At 44.3% G+C, this 20,127-nt stretch overlaps 1 protein-coding gene across 9 annotated transcripts in view; it reads left to right on the forward strand.

Annotated features, from left to right (window-relative positions):
* LOC309690684 (uncharacterized protein) overlaps nt 1-19,578 on the forward strand; it is a 35,188-nt gene extending 15,610 nt beyond the window's left edge. For all 9 annotated transcript variants that reach the window (XM_082507940.1, XM_082507939.1, XM_082507942.1 and 6 more), the window contains 19 exons: nt 687-852; nt 942-1,048; nt 1,247-1,618; nt 1,701-1,827; nt 3,890-4,027; nt 9,418-9,566; nt 9,690-9,839; nt 9,914-9,992; nt 10,463-10,540; nt 10,642-10,788; nt 10,870-10,979; nt 11,077-11,373; nt 11,454-11,581; nt 12,473-14,541; nt 16,424-16,543; nt 16,642-16,791; nt 17,309-17,359; nt 17,499-17,561; nt 17,640-19,578. In XM_082507940.1, the coding sequence (XP_082364066.1) occupies nt 687-852; nt 942-1,048; nt 1,247-1,618; nt 1,701-1,827; nt 3,890-4,027; nt 9,418-9,566; nt 9,690-9,839; nt 9,914-9,992; nt 10,463-10,540; nt 10,642-10,788; nt 10,870-10,979; nt 11,077-11,373; nt 11,454-11,581; nt 12,473-14,541; nt 16,424-16,543; nt 16,642-16,791; nt 17,309-17,359; nt 17,499-17,561; nt 17,640-17,867 (4,729 nt within the window). In that variant the 3' untranslated portion in view covers nt 17,868-19,578. The remainder of the gene's footprint in view (nt 1-686; nt 853-941; nt 1,049-1,246; nt 1,619-1,700; nt 1,828-3,889; nt 4,028-9,417; nt 9,567-9,689; nt 9,840-9,913; nt 9,993-10,462; nt 10,541-10,641; nt 10,789-10,869; nt 10,980-11,076; nt 11,374-11,453; nt 11,582-12,472; nt 14,542-16,423; nt 16,544-16,641; nt 16,792-17,308; nt 17,360-17,498; nt 17,562-17,639) is intronic.
* The last annotated feature ends 549 nt before the right edge of the window (nt 19,579-20,127 follow it).

Consider the following 20,127-nt stretch of genomic DNA (forward strand, 5'->3'; position numbering starts at 1 on the left):
TCTGTGTGGTTAGAATGAAAAAAGTTCATGTGGTAAATTCAGCTCTTGATAGGAGGCTGAATCAGCGTTTGAGAGTTAATGCAATGATTTTATTTCGTAGGGTAATTAAAACACCTACAGTACAGTACATATACTAAACAGTCACAAAAATATTACAATATTTAAATGTAGCTTTTTGCTATTTTACATAAACGTGTATTGTTACTCACTCTAAGGAAACATTTGTTTAATCCTCTTGCTACATGCATAAGGACACTAAGAGAGTCTCGTGTCTGTCAGTCTGCTCCTCGGTCACTGGAGGAGCTTCTCCTCCTGAAACATGAATGAAATTCCACTTTCATGCGTCTGTTTATTTGAAAAGCAAACACAGGAACCATTTGTATTGAAGTTCTCCAAAGCTTTGTCTGAGTAAAGGTGCATCCATCCACTGAAGCTTGCAGTCCTTCATCTTTGTTACAGGTTTTCTTCTAGTGGCCAAAAGTCATAACATCATTTTATTGTATTTAAAAAGGCTTTATCAAACCCAGAGCCAGAATTACTGCTATAGCTGTTTCATTTAATGAAGTTCACTTATAATCGTGATTGTTCTACACAAATATTGTCAGTTTTTTCATGACAGTTTAAAAAAGAAGTTTGTGGTTTTATTTGAAGCTGCTGATTTAATAAATTATTGTCTCCCTCCTCAGGTCAGTCAGTTTAGGTGACACCAATAGTCTCCTTTGCAAGCAACTTGTCCAATCAGAGCAGGCCAACCACGCCCTGAAGGAGGACCTCCAGAAGCTGACGAATGATTGGATGACAGCTGTGGAAGAGGCAGAGCAGCGAGAGGCTGATTTGCAGAAAGAGCGAGAGGTCTGCAGTTTAATTGATTTTAAAAGTGACCATTCAGATGGCAGTTATTGTGTTTCTATATTTGTGTGTGTGTGTGCGTGTGTGTGTAGCGTCGGCTGTGTCTTGTGGGGGAGCAGCAGGCTTGGCTGCTGTCTATCTGGAGATCTGTGGCTGCTCTGAGACGGGACTGCCACGCTATGAAAACGGCTGCTGACAGGTACGTCTGAGGCGAGGCTGCTTCACTCAGAGCACCGTCTCTACAGTTGGTCCAGTTATTAGCACCACCAATCAGCATTCGGACGAATTCAAAGACCCTAAAGAAGAGAGAACTTTAGAAGAGGACAGGGTTCAGACCGTTTTCAAAATGACCAACCTGAGCTTGTAAACATGCTGACCCACCTGTCTGTGTCTGCAGGGACCTGTGGCAGCTGAAGGCCGAGTTTTCTCGCCTCTCATCCGTTCTCCTCTCCAGCTGTGACTCTGTCTCCTCCTCTCTGAGGCTCAGCACACTTTACATTAATCCTCTCTCCTTCTCCGCTTCTCCCCCTCTTCTCGCTTCCCACTTTCCTCCCTTTTCATTCTATTCTCCTCCTCCGTCCTCCGATCTGGCCCTTTGTCCTCCGAACTCTTCTGCACCTCCTCTCCTCTCATCCACAATGCGAATCTTTTCTTTGGGAGAGTTGGAACTCAAAGAGGAGAAGGATGAGGAAAGGAGGGACGAGGACGAGCAAGGCACTTCAGAGGTGAAGTCTGTTCAGGAGACTCAAGTTTTACAGCTGCAGCAGAGGTAAATTAGCTTCTACCAGACGTTCAAACACATCCTGCACCTCCCTCTGTTCTCCTCTCGATCATTCTCCTTTCTTTGCCAGGATTGAGGCGCTCACTGGCTCACTGCAGACCGAGGTCAGTCTGAGGGAGGAGAGCGAGAGGGAGGCCGAGAGACATGGAGTAATACAGAGAAGCCTGCAGTCTGTGAGCCATGCTGTGATCAAACTGGTGAGTGTGTTATGTTGGTGAGATGTCCAAGGACAGCGTTTCTATTGTCCTGTTTAACGAAGTCAAATAGAAACTGGATCACTGCTGTTGTTACATGAGTACAGTTATTATTGAACACGTCACCAGTTTTATCAGTCAGTCTATTTCTGAAGGGGGTGTTGGCCAGTAACAACCAGTAACAGCCCATCCAATATTCAAAGACATCAAACCATAGATGTTCATACATTAATCTGTAATAATGAGAAATGACACAGGGGGAAATATTAAATACTGAAATGTATTTAATGCTTTGTTGGTGACGACAGCTTCAAGACACCTTTTGTATGGAGAAATTGCTCAGGTGGGATTTTTGACGCGTTCTACAAGCAGCTTTTTAAATCCTGAAGGTTGTAAAAAGAACTCAAGTGCAGAGATTTTCATTTGTATTCAGGTCAGCTGATTGGCCGGCCAGCTGTAACATCATCTCTGAAACCAACTCACCGTCCTCAGCTGTTTGTTTTGCTAAAACAATTTACTATTTATTATATATTCGTCTCTATGAAGCATGCCAGTGCTGTATGCTGAAAAACAGCCCACAAACAGGATGTTCCCACCTCTAGACTTCACTGTGGGTTTGGGGTTTTGGGGCTGATATGCGGTGCCCCTTGACATCCAAACATGGTGGATTACGGCATCTACAGAGTTCATTTTTGGTCTTGTCTGACCAAACTAAAGTTTACACTCACCATTTATAGGCATAGAGACTTCCAGAGACCTTACACGTGGAAATCTTGCCACCACACTGGGAGAGCACCATGAGGTTGTCCTCAGGGTGCTGTATCACTTCGCTCCCACACTGCAGGCTTACTTGTGGTTCCTGGGATGTTCAAAAGTAGAATGGGAGGCAGAGCCTTGAACTTTCAGGTCCCTCTTCTGCGGAAGAAACTCGCAGCTTGGATTCAGGAGACAGACCCCATCTGTACTTTTAAGATTAGGCCTTTTTGACAAAGCTTGAAGTTGGGGCTGGATCAGGTGACCCAGCTTTATTTAAATCCCTGAAAGTGATGACGTCTCTCCCAGAGCTCTAGTTCAGGGACATCTACCTGTATCTTGTAGAGAAACGCTCCCCTTATATTGATGCCAGGATTAAAGCTTTCAAAGTGTGGACAGCTGTGTGTTTTCGACCTAGATGGGTAAACAATGCCACTGTGTAGGAGACGAAGAACAAGAGGTTGTTCACTGTTGAAGCACAGGTTAGCGCTACATAGCTAGCTTCAATGAACTCGCACTCGTCTTACGTTTAGTTGACTTTGATATTTACTGTGTAGGGTTAGAAAAGTTGTGTCATAACAGTGAAGTTGACAGAGTATTTTTCCGACGTCAGTAAATCATTCCTGCAGTTTGAATGAGCCACCACAGGGTTGCTGTGGAGAAGCAGGGATCGGTGCGATTTGGCCCGTAAGGCGGGGTTAGGAGAGCTGTGTTCACATACGGGTGCCATACTCTGTGTTCCCTCTGGCAGCTGTAAACGAGCGTCAGTTAGTGCATCCACCAGCTCAGCAGCTGTCTGTCACTTTTGCTATTTTAAACTAAAAGATGTTTGAAGGATCCCTGGAGGGCAAAGGATGCAATACCGTTTTGCCCTCCAGGTGGGCGTGTCCCAGTAGCTCTGATGTCACGTGGAAGCTATGACGAGTCTGCGAGTGTGGGCAGGATTGGACACAAATATTGTGGGAGTGACAAACGGACAGGAGGGTAATGCTCAGAGGTAAAGTAGCCCCATGCATGGCTCTACTTCCCATGATGCAATGAGCATTCTTCGCTCACCATGTGTTTATACACCACTCTGCATTTAACGGAGTTATTTTTAATCTCTGGCTGTTTCTCTCTGTTATTGTAGGGTCTTTACCTTCCAATATACAGTCTATGAGGCGGCTGTTGTTGTGATTTGGCACTATCGCAATATAATTGAATTCTTGCAGTAGTTCGTGTTGATGGCTGGTCTACATGAAGCCCTAAGAGCCTCTGTCAGCAGCAGTAAGTGAAGCATTTGAAATTAGCTTGTGTTCTACTTTGTGTTCAGTCCAGAGTCCTGACCTCAGCCAGCAGTCAGTCGCTGAACATCTCCTCAGAGGGTGTCCTTAGCCTGGATCTGTCCTGCTTGCTTTCCGTCCTGTCTCAGACTGAGAGCGCCCTACAGTGGAGAAATGAGGAATTACAGGTAAACAACACAATATAGTTCTTATATGCAAAGTCACTACTGTTTTTATGATTGTGTCAGTGTAGCCACAATATCTGCCTCCTGATCCCTGATTGTCTACAGGTTTTCACAGTTTCTGTTGGATTGTGTGTCCACAGGTGTTTGTACTTTGCGTCGTAATAAAATGACGGTAAAAGGCTCCGCCCACTTCCTATCCATGTCTTACCATGCAACGACTCTGTGAATGGACTGGAGAAGTGTAGTGGGAGAGTCCTCCGTCAGGAATGAGATATGTGTGTCGACTTTTTATTCTCCCTTAAAATTATTATGCCATAACGCTGCACAGAGCAGCTCTGCTAACAGGTTATGGGCCCAGAGCAGCAGTAAAGAGATCCTGTAACTGCCAAAGGAAGGGCAGCGTTTCCTGAAACCGCAGGTTACCGGCAGGTGTTAAAAGTTTGGCACGATTGAGTGAGTAAGCGTTTTTGTGCATCATGAGCAGACGCACGGCAGAGTCGGGCAGTCGATATTCCCGTTTGCAGTTTGATGGAGATGAAAGGAAATATGAGATATGGGAAACGAAGTTCCTTGGTCATCTCAGACTACAAGGTTTGAAAGATGTCATCTTAAAGGCTGAGGGTGATGAAGAAGCCGATGGTGAAGATGATGACAAAAATGCAGAAGCATATGCAGAGTTGATACAATTTCTGGATGACAAAAGTTTATCGTTAGTTATGAGAGATGCAGTTGATGACGGACGGAAAGCCCTAAAAATTTTGAGAGGTCATTATGCAGGAGTGGGCAAGCCAAGGATCATAAGTCTGTACACCGAACTTGCTTCTCTCACAAATGAAAAGAATGAAAGTGTGACGGACTATATTATCCGAGCAGAAGCAATTATCACAGCGTTAAAAAATGCGGGTGAGTCATTAACTGATGGACTTCTGATCGCAATGATAATGAGAGGTCTACCAGAGACGTTTAAACCCCTGATTGTGCACGTTACACAGAGCGAAGCAAAAATCACATTCTCAGAGTTTAAAGTAAAACTCAGAAGTTATGAAGAAACCGAGAGAATGCGTGCGGCTGTAACTGATGACAACGTAATGAGGACAAAAGTGCAATTAGACCAGGATTCTACTTCATGGCGAGCAGATGACCGAAGATCAAAGAATAATGAGATTGTGTGTTTTAAATGTGGACTAAAGGGACACACTGCAAGAACGTGCCGATCCAGAGTATGGTGCAGTTTTTGCCGGAGTAGTACACACAAAGATGCGACCTGTAGAAGGAAGCTAAGACGGGATGAAGCGAGAGGGGTTGTGGAGAAGGACTACGCGTTCAGGACGGGCTCCGAACCCCAGAGGGTCCCGGACGGCGGCCAAGAGATGCTGAATAACCAGCTACTGGTGGATACGGGAGCGACGTCACATATCTTTACGAAGATCGAGAGTTTTAAGACTTTTGATGACACATTTCGACCCGAGGCTCATTGTGTAGAGTTGGCTGACGGAAGGCGGAGCAGAGGAGCTGCAAAGCGGCGAGGAGATGCTGAGATAAGTATGATTGACAGTAAAGGACGCAGTCACAAGGTAACATTGAAACAAGCACTCTACATTCCATCGTTTCCACAGGACATTTTGTCAGTAAAAGCAGCTACTAGTAACGGAGCCACTGTGGTTTTCAAACACGGGGACAGTTTTCTTAAACATGTTGATGGAACAAAATTCCCTATATATGAACACGAGAGACTGTTCTTTATAAATACTGTGCAAGAGTTTGAAGAGAAATGTAATGGATGTTTTGATATGCAAACGTGGCATGAAATTCTAGGACACTGTAATTATGAGGATGTTCAAAATCTGCAAAATGTCGTTGATGGAATGGAAATTAAGGGTAAAATCAACAAAAATATGCAATGTGAAGCCTGTATACAAGGGAAGTTTACTCAAACTAGGAACCGAGAACCCGATGAAAAGGCCAGGGCAGCATTAGAGTTGGTACATACGGATTTAGCTGGTCCGATTACGCCAAACTCTAAAGAAGGGTTTAAGTATGTTTTGTCGTTTGTTGATGATTATTCAGGTGCAACATTTGTATATAATCTGAAACACAAAAGTGATACAACTCAAGCAACTGAAAGATTTATTGCAGATGTGGCGTCATATGGGAAAATCAAGTGCATTCGTTCTGATAATGGAACTGAATTTACAAGCAGTCAGTTCAGAGATTTATTAAGTAGACACGGCATTAGGCAGGAAACTTCGGCGCCATATTCGCCTCATCAAAACGGAACAGCAGAGAGGAACTGGCGTACACTTTTTGACATGGCGAGATGCATGTTAGTTGAGAGCGAATTGCCAAAGTCTTTATGGCCATATGCAGTACAAACCGCGGGAGTGATTCGGAACCGATGTTTTAACAAACGCACAGGTCAGACAGCGTATAAGATGTTAACTGGAAAAAGACCTGATCTTTCTAGAATGAAAAAATTTGGATCATTGTGCTATGCTTGTAAACAAAATAGGGGAAAGCTGGATCCAAGATGTGACAAAGGTGTTTTCTTGGGATATGACAAAAATAGTCCAGCATATTTGATCTATTTCCCAAAAACCGGGAAAGTTGAAAAGCACAGATTGATAAAAATACTAAATCCCGCGACAATGGATCAACAAACACAGAGTGATCAGATGTATGAAGATGAGGTTTATGAATCCAGAAAAGATGGTGAACCCAAACAGACGAAGGATGAGGATGTTCAGGATGGTAGTGAAAGCAGTCAAACTGAGTCTGAGGTTAAAACTGATGATAAAGTAGATGCTGGAGCTACACGTTATCCATCCAGAATCAGAAAGAGACCTGATTATTTGAGTGATTATATCACGGATGTGAAAGAGTGTGAAAATGAACAGATGCAAACCAGTGTTGATTATTGCTACAGATTGTTGTGTGAAATACCCACATCATTTAGCGAAGCTATTGTGTCAAGTGAGTCAAAAGAATGGGAAAGAGCGATGAATGAAGAAATTCAATCCCTTAAGGAGAATGACACATTTACTTTAACCACTTTACCAGAGGGTAAGAAAGCAGTGGGGGGTAAATGGGTTTATGCCGTTAAAAAGAACTCAGACGGATCAGACAGATATAACGCTCGATTTGTGGCTAAAGGTTTTAGTCAAACAAAAGGAGTTGATTATGAGGAGACTTTTTCACCGACTGCTAACTTATCGAGTGTGAGAGTTTTGATGCAGAAAGTGGTTCAGGATGATATGTTGGTTCACCAGATGGATGTAAAAACCGCCTATCTACACGCACCAATAAATGAAGAAATATATATACAACAACCAGAAGGTTTTGAGACAGAATCAAGTGAGACTAATAAACTGGTGTATAGACTAAAGAAATCACTTTATGGGCTGAAGCAATCGGGTCGTAACTGGAACCAAACCTTACATGACTATTTAAGCAGTTGTGGATTTAGACAAAATATTGCTGATCATTGTGTGTATTCAAAAGAAACTGAAAGTGAAAAAGTAATCATCATAGTGTGGGTGGATGATTTACTCATTGCAGCTAACAATGAAAATGTGCTTTCAGGCGTGAAAGAAATGCTCTCTTCTAAATTCCAAATGAAAGATCTGGGGAAACTTAACCATTTTCTAGGAATAGATTTTATTCAAGAAAAAGAATGTGTCAGAATGTCACAGAAAATATATATTGAGAACATTTTAAAGAGATTTAACATGCAAAACTGTAAGCCAAGGTTAACACCCTGTGAACAGAAATGGACTCATTCTGATAAATCCGAGACATTACCAGATGTGAGGAGATATCGTGAAGCGGTAGGATGTCTTATTTATCTGAGCTATTGTACGCGACCTGATTTAAGCTATGTTGTCAGCAAACTGTCACAACATTTCAATGCGCCAACTGTTGATGATTGGACAGCAGTGAAACATGTTCTGAGGTATCTAAAAGGTAGTCGAGGAAAAGAACTGTGTTTTAGGAAACGTTCAAGTGGAAAACTAGGTCTACAAGCATACAGTGATGCAGATTGGGCATCCGATGTTTCTGATAGACGCAGTATGACAGGTTATTGTGTAAGCCTAAATGAAAATGGTCCTTTGATATCATGGAAAACCAAAAAGCAGACAACTACAGCACTATCAACATGTGAAGCCGAATACATGGCATTAGCAGCAACAGTTCAGGAATGTATGTATTTGACTTATTTGATTCAAGATCTTGATGAGTTTGAGTATGAAATACCTATGATATTGGAGGACAATCAGGGAACAATCGCTTTGTCAAAAAATCCAGTGAACAGACAAAGATGTAAACACATTGATGTGAAATATCATTTTATAAGGTCAGCTGTACATGAAAGGAAAGTGCTCATTGATTACTGAACAACTGAGTCAATGGTAGCAGATATGATGACGAAACCAGTTTCAAAGTCTAAGTTAGAAAAATTCTCTGTATTTGTGTTTGGAATGTAAGATGTTTTTTCGGAGGATTGTTTTTCCCCAACCTGTGTACAAGTGGGGGTGTTGGATTGTGTGTCCACAGGTGTTTGTACTTTGCGTCGTAATAAAATGACGGTAAAAGGCTCCGCCCACTTCCTATCCATGTCTTACCATGCAACGACTCTGTGAATGGACTGGAGAAGTGTAGTGGGAGAGTCCTCCGTCAGGAATGAGATATGTGTGTCGACTTTTTATTCTCCCTTAAAATTATTATGCCATAACGCTGCACAGAGCAGCTCTGCTAACAGTTTCACACCAGTTTGTTGGAAAGTGTGTATTTGTCATGTGAAATACTTCAAAGTGCAGGTTTTAACACCAAAGTACTGAAGTAGTTAAAATTGTGTATACTGTTCAAAACTTCATGTTACTGAGTGTTGGCTGTGCCAGGATTAGTCCATCATCTTAAGGAGTTGTCTGTTTAGGCCCAGACTCTGCTGTAGTGTGTTACACTGATGTTCATGGTTCCCAGACAAAACAAGTCTGTGTGGACAGCGCTGTGCAGCTGATCCTAAAGTGACATGACAGCGCTTCAAACAAGTACGGACGGCTACATTGTAACTGAAATGATCATTTTCACACATTAATGATAAATTCAATTTTCCCTTAATGTTGTATTAAAGCGTAATTTTGTTGTAGGACAGCTCCTTAATTTTAACCAATTTAAATAAATTACATGAAATAAAAAATCATTATCACATTTAAAATATTGCAAATGTATTTTAGATGTCTAAAGTTACTCAGCCTGATGTTCATTATACAGTCAAAAAGCGGCACACGCACGCCTGCAGTCTGAATCAGTATGGTTATGTGTGTGCTAGTCAAAAGCCTTACTGTGTGTGTGTGTGTGTGTGTGTGTGTGTGTGTGCGTGCGTGTGTGTGTGTCAGGGGGCACAGCGATCTCTGCAGCAGCTCGGTGAGCAGAGAGCAGCCCTGCACCTGCGACTGAAGCAGCTGGAGGACGACAACCAGCAGCTACACACACACAAACAACAACAGCAGCAGGAGCTCGGCCACATTATGGACGTACTGAGCAGGTTCACACAGAGAAAATCAATTCAGATTTTTTGCTACACTTTTGTGTCATTCATGCTTGTAAATGAATTAGTGAACGACACTGACAGAGTTGACAGCTCTGTATTTACCGATGTGTGTGACAGAGAGAAGGAGACGGCGTCCTTCCTGCGTCTGCAGGTCGAGGAGCTGCAGAGGAGGGAGGAAGAGCTGAGGAGAGAACATCACAGACTGAGAAAGGAGAAAGACGAACAGGAAGAGAGGAACAGACAGCTGCAGACAGAAATGCGCAGACGGTACTCAGCATAGGTCACCACTGCACTGCACTGTGCTTTACTGGTTCATCAGCAATGCACTGGTTTTGTTTCAGAGTTGAGACTGAGGTGTTGGAGAACGTCCAGCTAACAAAGCGGGAGACTTTGACCCAAGCAGAAATGTATAGTCTGAAGGTAAACAGGCTCAGTCACTCAAGCAGTTTTTATACCTGAACTGAGACGGAGCAGTGATGTGATATTTTACGTGGAGACCAAATATCAGTCAATGAAAAGCATAATAAACTCCTGCGTCACCATTCTGAGAGAACGTTAGCCCAGCAAACGTGGCATAAATCAACAAAAACCATCCAGCATAGAATGACAGACCTGCCAGTCGGACCCCGTTCAGTTACAGACTGATGACTGGTTGTTTGAAAAAGGTGATAAATCACATTAAATGTGATTCAAATACTACGCTTACTGCAAAATGTTAAAAATCACAATCATATATTGTGAAACTATCGTATTGTGGGCGATTTAGCTTTTCTTCCATTTAGCACACAGCAGGAAATGGTCCTCTTCAGAAACTGTTGTCACTAAAATAAGTAGTGCATCATTTAAAACAGCTGAACATCTTCTGGTGTCGTCGTCCTCTTTTCTCGCAGGGAGCACTAGAGAGGGAGCAGCTGGACAAGCAGCGAGCCGAGGAAGACGCTTCTGATATGAGAGATGCCTTACAGAAGGTACAGACATGACACCGAGAACGTGTCTGTCCTCAGAGGAAGACTCGTAGCTTGGTCATTTGCATAGAATGACGCTCTGGCTGCCATCTTTGTCTCATCAGTCCAGGGAGTGCGTGTCGCGTCTGTCGTTGCAAGAGAGCGCGTTAAGACGGGAGGTGGAGGAGGGACGGGATGCGCTAGACAAGCTGTCCACCCTGAACTCTTCTTTGGCCTCAGACAAGAGAGAGCTGCACAAACAGCTGCTGCAGGTACTCCTCCCTACATGCCCCTCTCTGTGGCTTCCAGCTTTAGTGTACATCATGTAAGTCAGTTCATGTGTCTGTTACCAGCTGGAGTCTGAGCTGTCAGAGGGCCAATCACAGCTGCAGGCTCAAAGGTCACAAGTCAGTTCCCTGGAGAGGGAAGTCAAGACCCTAAACATGGATTTCAGCAAGCTCAGGTGAGGTCAGTTTGCACCCAAGTCGTCAGGCCAGAACAGTAAAGTTAATTTGATTTCAATCCTGAATAATTAGTGTGAATTGTGCTGTGTCTGTTAGAGTACAGAGAGAGGCTGAGGAAGATGCTGTTCAGCAGCTGAGAGGACGAGAGCCAGAGGAAGACGGGAGCTTTCCCTCTGTGGGTGAACAGCAGGTGGATGACTGGTCCTTTCAGCATGCCGCAATGTGTGAGGAGCTGAAGGAGGTGCAGGACCGGCTGGGGCACGCAATGCAGGAGGTGAAAAATGGGAGCATACAACAGCAGGAGCAGCTCAGAGAGAGTAGGCGGCTACAAGAGGAGCTGGATAGTCTGCAGAAGCACAAGGAGCAGCTCGAAGTTGATCTGCAGGAGATCCGGTGCTGAGCACGCGAAATAAACTCAGGGTTTGTTTGTACGGGTCGCATCATACTGACATCCTGTTTCTCTCTGCCTGCAGGTCTCTGTCGCTGTCTGCCCACCAGCAGCTCAGTGAGCAGCAGAAGCGTCTCTCACAGTCAGAGGTGGAAAAATGTCAGCTGAACACACACATCCACACTCTGAAGCAGGCCAAAGACACCTTACATGGTCAGTGACAGTACGCCTAAAGTCATAATATCAAACCTTTAAGAATAATGAAAACATATAAATGTGGCACTTCAAACCAAATTCCAAAAAAGTGATGAAGATATAAAAACAGAATGCAGATCTCATAAACCAACATTTTATTCACAACATTAAACATGTTTGAACTGAGAAAATGGGCCTGTTTTAAGACCACTATTAGTCGGTAACACATCTCAACAAAGGTGGCATCAAAAGGCTGAAAAATAAACAGCACCAGAGATTTTAGCTTAATTGGCAACATGATTGAGTATTAAAAGACATCTTAGAGAGGCTCTCTCCCAGGGTGACCGAGCTCTGACTTGCCTCTCTTCAACCAGCTTCTCAGATGTTCGATGGCTTTATTGCTTCACAGGACTCGTTGTAGTGACTGGGCCCCAGAGCCCCTACACCCCACCTCCACAGGTTTGCAGCATGGCTTTAACCCCTGCCTCCAACAGTTGGCTACCACGTCTGCTTATTTCCCCTCTTTCTTTCCTGAGCCTCCTCTAAGCAGCTTTCCCACGGGACAAGCAACATGACAGGTTTAGACTCCTCAGACAGCAGCAGGCTTGAGTGTGCTGATCACAGTCCTGTCTCCCTCCAGTCTCCCACTGTTCCCAGCAGCCTGTCTCGAGACCACAGCTGCTCTCCTCCTCGGACAGAGTTGTGAGGATTGACTCGATAGCTCTGAGGACAACATGTCTCAAACTTTCTAACGTCCACACACACTCTGATTAAATGCAGTGTGAATGAAGTCATCCCAGTGAACACACTCAAGTGAAACATATCAGTTGTGCTGACATTAATAGGAACAACAGTGATTTTCATGTAAAGTACTTTAGTTGTATTTAAAACTTTTTTGTCTTTTTAAAGGGGAGATCCAGTGTCTGAGAGGCGAGCTGGAGGAGATGATGTCCAGGGCAGAAGATGAGAAGAAGAGGAGAGAGATGAGTGAGGAGGAGAGGAAGGCACTGCAAGAGGACATGGAGAGGATGACAGAGGAGATAGAGAAGCTGAGGAGGAGGAGGAGGGAGGAAATGGAGAGGAAAGATGAGACGGAGACCGAACAGGAAGAAAGGAGTTTCTTTAGTGAGAACTCGGGGAGAAGAGAAGGAGCTGAGGTGCTGAGGATTTGCATTGAGGGATTAACTGAGGAGGTGGAGGAGAGGCAAAGAGAAGAGGAGAAAATGAGGAAGGAGGTAATAGAGATGAAGACTCGAATCAACCTCATGATAGAAAGAGTACAGCGATTAGAGGGAGAGAAGGAGGAACTGGAAGAGGAGGTAAAGAGGACAGAGGAAAGGCTGAGAGAGGAGAAGGAGTTTTGGGAGGAGAGGAGAAGAGAGGAGACGAAGCAGAGGGACAGAGAAGTGGAAGCCCTCTGTGAGCGGATGGAGAGATTGAAAAGGGAGAAGAAGGTGGACCAGCTGAGGACAGAAGCTGAGAGGGACAGATGGAGGGTGAGAGTGGAAGAACAAGAGGAGGAGATTAACAGACTGAAAAAAGAAATCTCAACATCACAAGAGGATGAAAGGAGAAAGAAAGACAAACTGCTCGAGGAGAAGGAGGAGGTGGTTGCAAAGCTGCTCGAGAAGCTAAAGGAGAAAGCGGCGGAGGCAGAGCTGATGAGGCAAAGGCTGAATGTGGCCAATGAGAAGTTTAATGAATTTAAGGCAGAGGCGAAATGTAAGGAGCAGAGCCTGGAATTACAGGTGAGGGAGAGAGAAGAAGTAGGGGAGGAACATCGGGAACATCTGAAGGAGGGGGAGGAGGAAGGAGAGAGGGACCATCGAGAGGTGAATGCCAGACTAAAGCAAAAGGAGGTGAGAGGAAGTAGGAAAGGTATGGAAAAAGATGACACGATCTCCTCCCAGGTTAGGGAGCTACAGGAGGGACAGACAAAGAGCGAGGGAGCAAGGAAAAGAGTAAGAGAAATGGAGGAAGCCCGTGACAGGCTGCAGGTGGAGATAAAGGAGTGGCAGGAGAGGGCAGAACACAGCGAGAGTGAGGCTACAAAGCTTAACCATATCTGTGTGGAGCAAGAGGAGGAGGTGCAGCGGTTAAGAGCTATACTGGAGGAGAAGGACGAGGAGAGAAGAGAATGGGAGGCACTAAGTAGAACCGAGAAAGAAAACACGAGGAGACTGCAAAGTAAGCTGATGGAGGTCGGGGAGGAGAAGAAGAGATTAGAGGAGAAAGTTAGGGAGGACGAGGAAGAGAGAGAAGCACTTAGGAGAGCTGGGGAGGAGACAAAGAGGCTGGAGGAACAACTGTCTGAAGTAGAAAGTGACATGAAGGACCAAAGAGAGGTGCTGAGGAAGACGGTGGAGGAGAAGAGGAGACTGGAGAACACGCTAAAGGAAGTTCAGGAGACGACGAAAGGAGAAATGGATGAGCTGATGATACTGAGGGAAGAGAAGAAACGTCTGCAGGATAAATCGATAGAGATGGGAAAAGAAGCTGATGGACCAATGAGAGCCAAAGAGCAGCAAGCAAGGCTGTTGGACACCGAGGAGGAGGAGGCGTGGACTCTTAGGAGGGAAGTGCAGAAGGAGATGGAGAGAAGCAATCTAGAGATGTCGGTGCTTAGGGAGGCGGTACAAAAGGAGAAAAGAAGGAAGGAGGAGGCACAAGATGAGCTGTTAAAATGGAGAGAAGAAGCACAATATCTCAGAGAGGTGTGGGGAGAGGAGACGCAGGAAGAGCTGAGGACGACTAAGATGGAGTTACTGGTTATTAAAAAAGAGCTGCAAAAAGAACAAAATGAGAAGGAGCAGATAAAGGAGAAGCTACGGAGGACGGAGGAAGAGGTGACAGCTCTCAAGGAGGAAGTGCAGGAGATGGAAAACAACAAGCTGACAGAGACGAAAGATGACTTTCCTCAGGAGGAGTTGAGAGGAGTGAAGCAGAGCGTGGAGGTGATGGTGCGAAACTCCCTGCAGGTACTTCAGTCTGTCAGTCACACAAACACTGTAGAAACACAGTCATCCTGACAGTGATACTGCTTGAACTGAAGAAACCAGCCTGAGGTCAAACTGCTTGAACCCTCTGTAGCAGGGGTGTCAAACATACGGCCCGCGGGCCAGTATTCTGTCAGCTCCAGCAGTAACACGAACCATATATCAGTAAGAAGAACAACGTGCTGTCGTTAAAGTAAACCTCGTGTATTCACTGTTTGTCGTCTGTACGCTGAACTGAACGCTGGAGTTATTGTGACTAAAGCATTCTGCATGACTGAACACAGGATGTACAATCACATCCAGCCTGAGAGACGACACGTCAGCGAGCCTGATCGTCATCACTGCTGAGAATCCATGCAGGCAGGGGTGGGACTTTATTTTGATAGGCTCACCATGTGGCCAATCAGATGCACAGGCAAACTGGGATCATACCATTACCAGTCTTATGGAATCTCAAATGGTTTGACTTTCCAAAAGACACCAAGTGTAGGTGTACAGGACAGGTACGTAGAAAGACGGGAGAGCAAGCGTGTCGGGAAATAGTGAAGGAAGGCGTGAAAACGTGCAATGAGCAAACATCTGGCTGCATTTCAGTGACACTGGGTGTCTGGATGAGTCTGTGTGCTTGAAGCCATTTGATCATTCTTAACTTGTTTGATTTCTCACCACAAACAAGCACGAGCAGAAATTTTGAACTTTAACTGTTTGTTTTTCACTTTCTGCTGTAGAACGACTGCAGTTAAAAACCAAAAGACTGTCTGGGCAGTAGGCTGCCAGGACTTTGTCTGTAATTTTGCACATTTCTCAGCCCGTGAAAGTTTATCCATTAGTCAGACCTCAGATTCAGGAGGAACAATGTGGTTTTCACTGTTGTCTCAGAACACCTGACCAACTCTTTATCCTCTCAGGATATTTGAGGTGCAGGAGAGTTTGCACACGTGTGGGTTTTGGCTTGGAGAACTTGGGCAGTTTCTTGGGCAGTGTCCTATTGGGAGTATGAAATGTCTGGCCTGTTGTTACGGGCCACTCTGTCCCTGTACAACCATAGCGAGGGCTTGGTTCATATTGCCGGCAGTAAGACGGTTTCATTTTTGGTGGGTGTTTGACTCTGTCAGGCTCCCTTTTGTCATGATTGTGTTCATAATATTTATGCACAGAATATGTAGCTATAGCCAGGTGGTGGAGGGTCTCCCCCTCGGTGGCCTCAGGATTTCGTCTTTGCTTTTGTGGACGATGTGGTTCTGTCGCCTTGGCGATCTCCAGCTTGTGCTGAAGCGGTTCACAGGCTGGGATCCCATGTTTTACAGTTTTGGGTCGTCGATCTGTAGTTTATAGCACTCTCCCGTGTCCCTGTCTTCTGTCACAGCAACAAACACCAGTGACACAGTGCCAGTGAAAACCACATGCCCACCCATCATGATTCCAGCTGTCCACCCAGAGATTATCCAGATATTGTTTTTTGCAACCTGGAATGATCTCAAGACTCTTTACAAGAAGTAACAAAGAAACAGGTTATACCTGTTAATGAGTGAATTCTCTAACTGAAGCCTAAAACGTGTGTAAGTCCTCGTATAGTGTTTGTTCAATGCCTGAACTCTGCTATCAGATCAAACTGTGAATAATAGCACTGCCCCACTACACTGATCATTCAAACTTGTGTTATCAAGGATTTTATTGAAGTTGATCACAGGGTGTTAAATGCTTCTGAGCTGAAAACGTGCTACATAAGTTCACAAAGATCTGTGGTTGAGCTTAAGCATTATTATAAATAACGTCATCTTGTATATGGGTTGCATGTAATCGCTATGACGCTGTTCTGTGAATTTGACATTGTAATGTAACTGTTTTTATTGCTGATGTGCAGGTGGACACTCCGAGTCAGAGCACAGAGGAGATGGAGGAGGACCGGGATGGAATCGGATTAGCTGGATCACAGCAAACAGATGCAGCTTTGGTGGGCTATAAAAGGAGATCTGATACAGAGGTCAGTTTGTGGTCATGCTGTCAGTGCAGCTGTACTCAAAGTGCATCGACAGGAAACGGGTTGTAAAGTGGAGCTGTGTGGGGAAAATGTGTCTGCAGGGTTTGAAGGAGAGACTGACGGTCCTGCAGAGTCTGGTGGCTGAACTGGAACTGGATCAGAAACGACTGAACAAGAAAAACTTTCATCTGGAAAATCAGAAAGACAAACTGAAAAGAGCGACACACACACTGAGAGAGACGCTGCAACAGGTATACACAACAATGAGACAGGTACACGTGCACGCACCCAGAGAGACGCCGTGTACACTTCTACATTAAGCCACAGGTACACAGCAGGATGCAGTTTGTCTTAAGTGACCTGAGTTGATTGCAACCACATCCCAGCAGATGTGCTGCGGAGCTTTAAAGAAACGTTGCCGTGTCTTTGCTCCACGTCACGTAAAATAGTGTTGGATCTATTTTTAACACAAGAAGTGTCGAGTTGCACACAGCAAGGTAAAGTGGCAAGAACTAGGACCCAGGAGCAGCACAGAGGATCTGGTCAAACTATGTTCTGATATAGGGTATAATCTGGTCACCATATTTGCTCCTGGTGTAAACAAAGGGCAAAAGAAGTCTGAGTCACAGACCCAGTGTGAGCCTAGGACGAGACAGATTTCAATATGCAGAGACACCACCTTGGCATACTGAGGCACACAACACTAAGAAAGGTATCCAGATACACAGCAGACACACTGACGTGAGTACACATTATTGTGTATTTCAGGTGGAGGAAGAGCGCTCGAGGCTCAGACAGCAGCTGAGTGAGAGCATCCAGGTGAGACACACAGTTCCCTTATTACAGTAATAATTACAGGTTGTGTTAGTGTAAGTGCATTTGTCCAGACTATGAGGTGTGTGTTTGTGACAAATGTCAATAGAGGCACGTGTGGTTGCAAACCTATTGTGTGTTTTAGGGGTCTTTAACCACCACAGAAGAGCAGCAACTGAGGAGCAAAGTGAGGGAGCTGCAGGACCAGGTGAGTGCAAAGCACCAAAAAGACTTCCTGGTGTTCTGATGTCAGGTGGGTGCTGATGATGTCTCTCCTCTCCTCCAGGTGAAGCAGCTCCAGTTTGCACTGGCTGTCGGTCAGCAACAAAGGGCAGAGTTCATTCAGCAGTCCTCCCGAAACAGCCAGTCAGTGCTCTCTCTGAGACTTGACCTCAGTGATTCACTAGCAACTATCACACAACATCCAATCCCATCCATCCTAGAGTCTGAGACACAGCGATTGGATCGTAGCATGAGGGAGGAGGAGCTCAGAATGTCCTTCAGCCAGCTGTGAAAATTCAGGACCAAATGTTCTTAATTACTTTACACTCATTAAATTGAGAGGTAGAGCCGTCTTGAACATTCAGGTCTCTTCTCTGTGAGCTCTTTACCTCATGTTTATTTATTTAACCTTTATTTATACAGGCAGTCCCACTGAGACCTGCTGTCTCATTTACAATAGAAAGTATAGGCTCTGCCTCGTACTCATCCAAATAGAGCTCTTCCTGTCAGAGGATTCAAAGCAACTAATTAAAACCAGCCAATCAGAATACAAAGGGAAATAATGCACATACACCTGCTTTTCTTGCTATTAAAGCCAAAACAACCTTTCCTGCATTGTTAGAATTACACAGAATTAACACGATTTAATAACAGTTCTGGTGATTATTGCTGCATCGTAGACATTACTTTGGTCTTCTTCTGTGACCTCATGGTTTCTTTTCTCTGCATCACACAAAGCAAAGAAATTCTTATTTTTCAAATTATTGTCAGTGTTTCTGCATATTTATTCTTCTGTTTTTGTTCTGTGGTTATACTGGTCATGTTTCACATGCTGCCACTTTAATACTTTTGTCTCATTTTAGTACCATTATTTCTGTATACAGTCATGTAATAACAACAGCACTTTTTACAGCCACGAAGCTTAAAAAGCTGATAAACGTTTACAGTCCAACAATGCCGCTTATTTATATTTGTTTGTTTTAATGCGCAGCTCTTCCTCGAGCATAAACCCAGACTCACCTGAGTCAGTGGCTCAGGTGAGTCTGGGCCATCATGTTGTCTTTTCTAGATCCAAAAGAGACAATTTTTTAACACTACCTTATTAAGGTGGCCACCCTGATTACCAAGATGTATTTATGAATTGCACAGGTGTAAGGTGTACCCATTTATACTGAGTACTAATATTAATAAAATAATTGTCACTCTGCAAAACTGAAGGATCATGGATGCAATGTTCACAGCAGCTGTGATGCTTGGACACTGATTAATGCAGAACAAGTGTCACAATTGGCCAGTCTGAGGGGAAGTGCCACTAAATGTTTGCTCCAACCCTGAAATACATTGCAGTGCCTTCCCACAGTCCTCCAGTCTGAGCTTACACAGGCTCATGTTGAAGTCAAAGGTCAACTCGTGGTGTGTATTTGTGTGTAAATATGTGCGGCCAGCTCGAGGAAGCGTCCCGGGGGGGAAGGAAGCTGGTTTAGACAACACCCTGAAATCTGAGAGCTGCACCTGAATCAGCTGACGCGCCCTCCAGTTCATATCCTGTTTCATCAAATCACTGTCAGTGCGTAGAGCAGCGAATTAACTTGTACAAGTTTACATTTTTACAAACACTGAAATCCCAGATTTATGATAGTTTGCTGTTTTTATAGTTATTCATTTGTCAACATAAGAGCGGAGACGGTGATTACATCACATATTCATCATCATCTCGTCTCATTTTCTGTTACACATTAATCTTGAGTGATTTGTCTTATAAGCTGACTGATGGAAAATTGTCACAGTTGCATCTTAGATGTAAACATGAGGCTAAAATGACTTTAACACTGAACGTGTGTGAAGTAAGGTTTAAAATGCAGCTGCAGACACTTTGTTCTGAACATTAGTTTGAGGTTCAGGTGTGATGCACAGCCCGGACAGCTTTAGTTTGAACTTAACAGCTACTTTTAAAAGTTATTTACTTGTATTTTATAATAAAATTATTCTAAAGTTGTCAAACATTTTATGCTGTCTGATTGTTGAATTCACAGAATGATACTGAAATAAATCATAAATGCTATTTGGATTTTTCTTTGTTACCTTTTTACAAAAATATATTTTAAGCAGCAGAAAAAACAAAAGCTTGTAAATGTTTCCAAAGTGGACGCGGTGGCAGATACCAGTGTGAGAAAATCAGAATAAATGAACATGTTAATAGTGTTTGTTTGTTTTTCGTGGAAACCGGGTCCAAATGGCTCTTTGGGGCTCAAAGGTTGCTGATCCCCTGGCTTAGGAAGACAGAGCCGGAGCCCAGTACGGGACACCTGCCTCTACATGCTTCACCTCTCGCTATCTGTCGCTGGGACTGTAAACAGTGTGGATGTAGATTCAGCACCTGACCGGACCTGCAGTGCAGTACTGAAACAGTTTAACGTGGAGCGCAAGAGGGTGGACCGAGATGCTGATGTCAAGCTGGGCGAAACAGCAGCGCTGTCCCTGTGATCACCATTAAAACCTTTACTGGGAAAAAGCGCGCAGGAGTCCTTCATCAAAGCACCTGATCAACAAAC

The sequence above is a fragment of the Aulonocara stuartgranti genome (assembly GCF_965226115.1).
Source record: "Aulonocara stuartgranti genome assembly, chromosome: 16".
In the NCBI taxonomy this organism is placed as follows: domain Eukaryota; kingdom Metazoa; phylum Chordata; class Actinopteri; order Cichliformes; family Cichlidae; genus Aulonocara; species Aulonocara stuartgranti.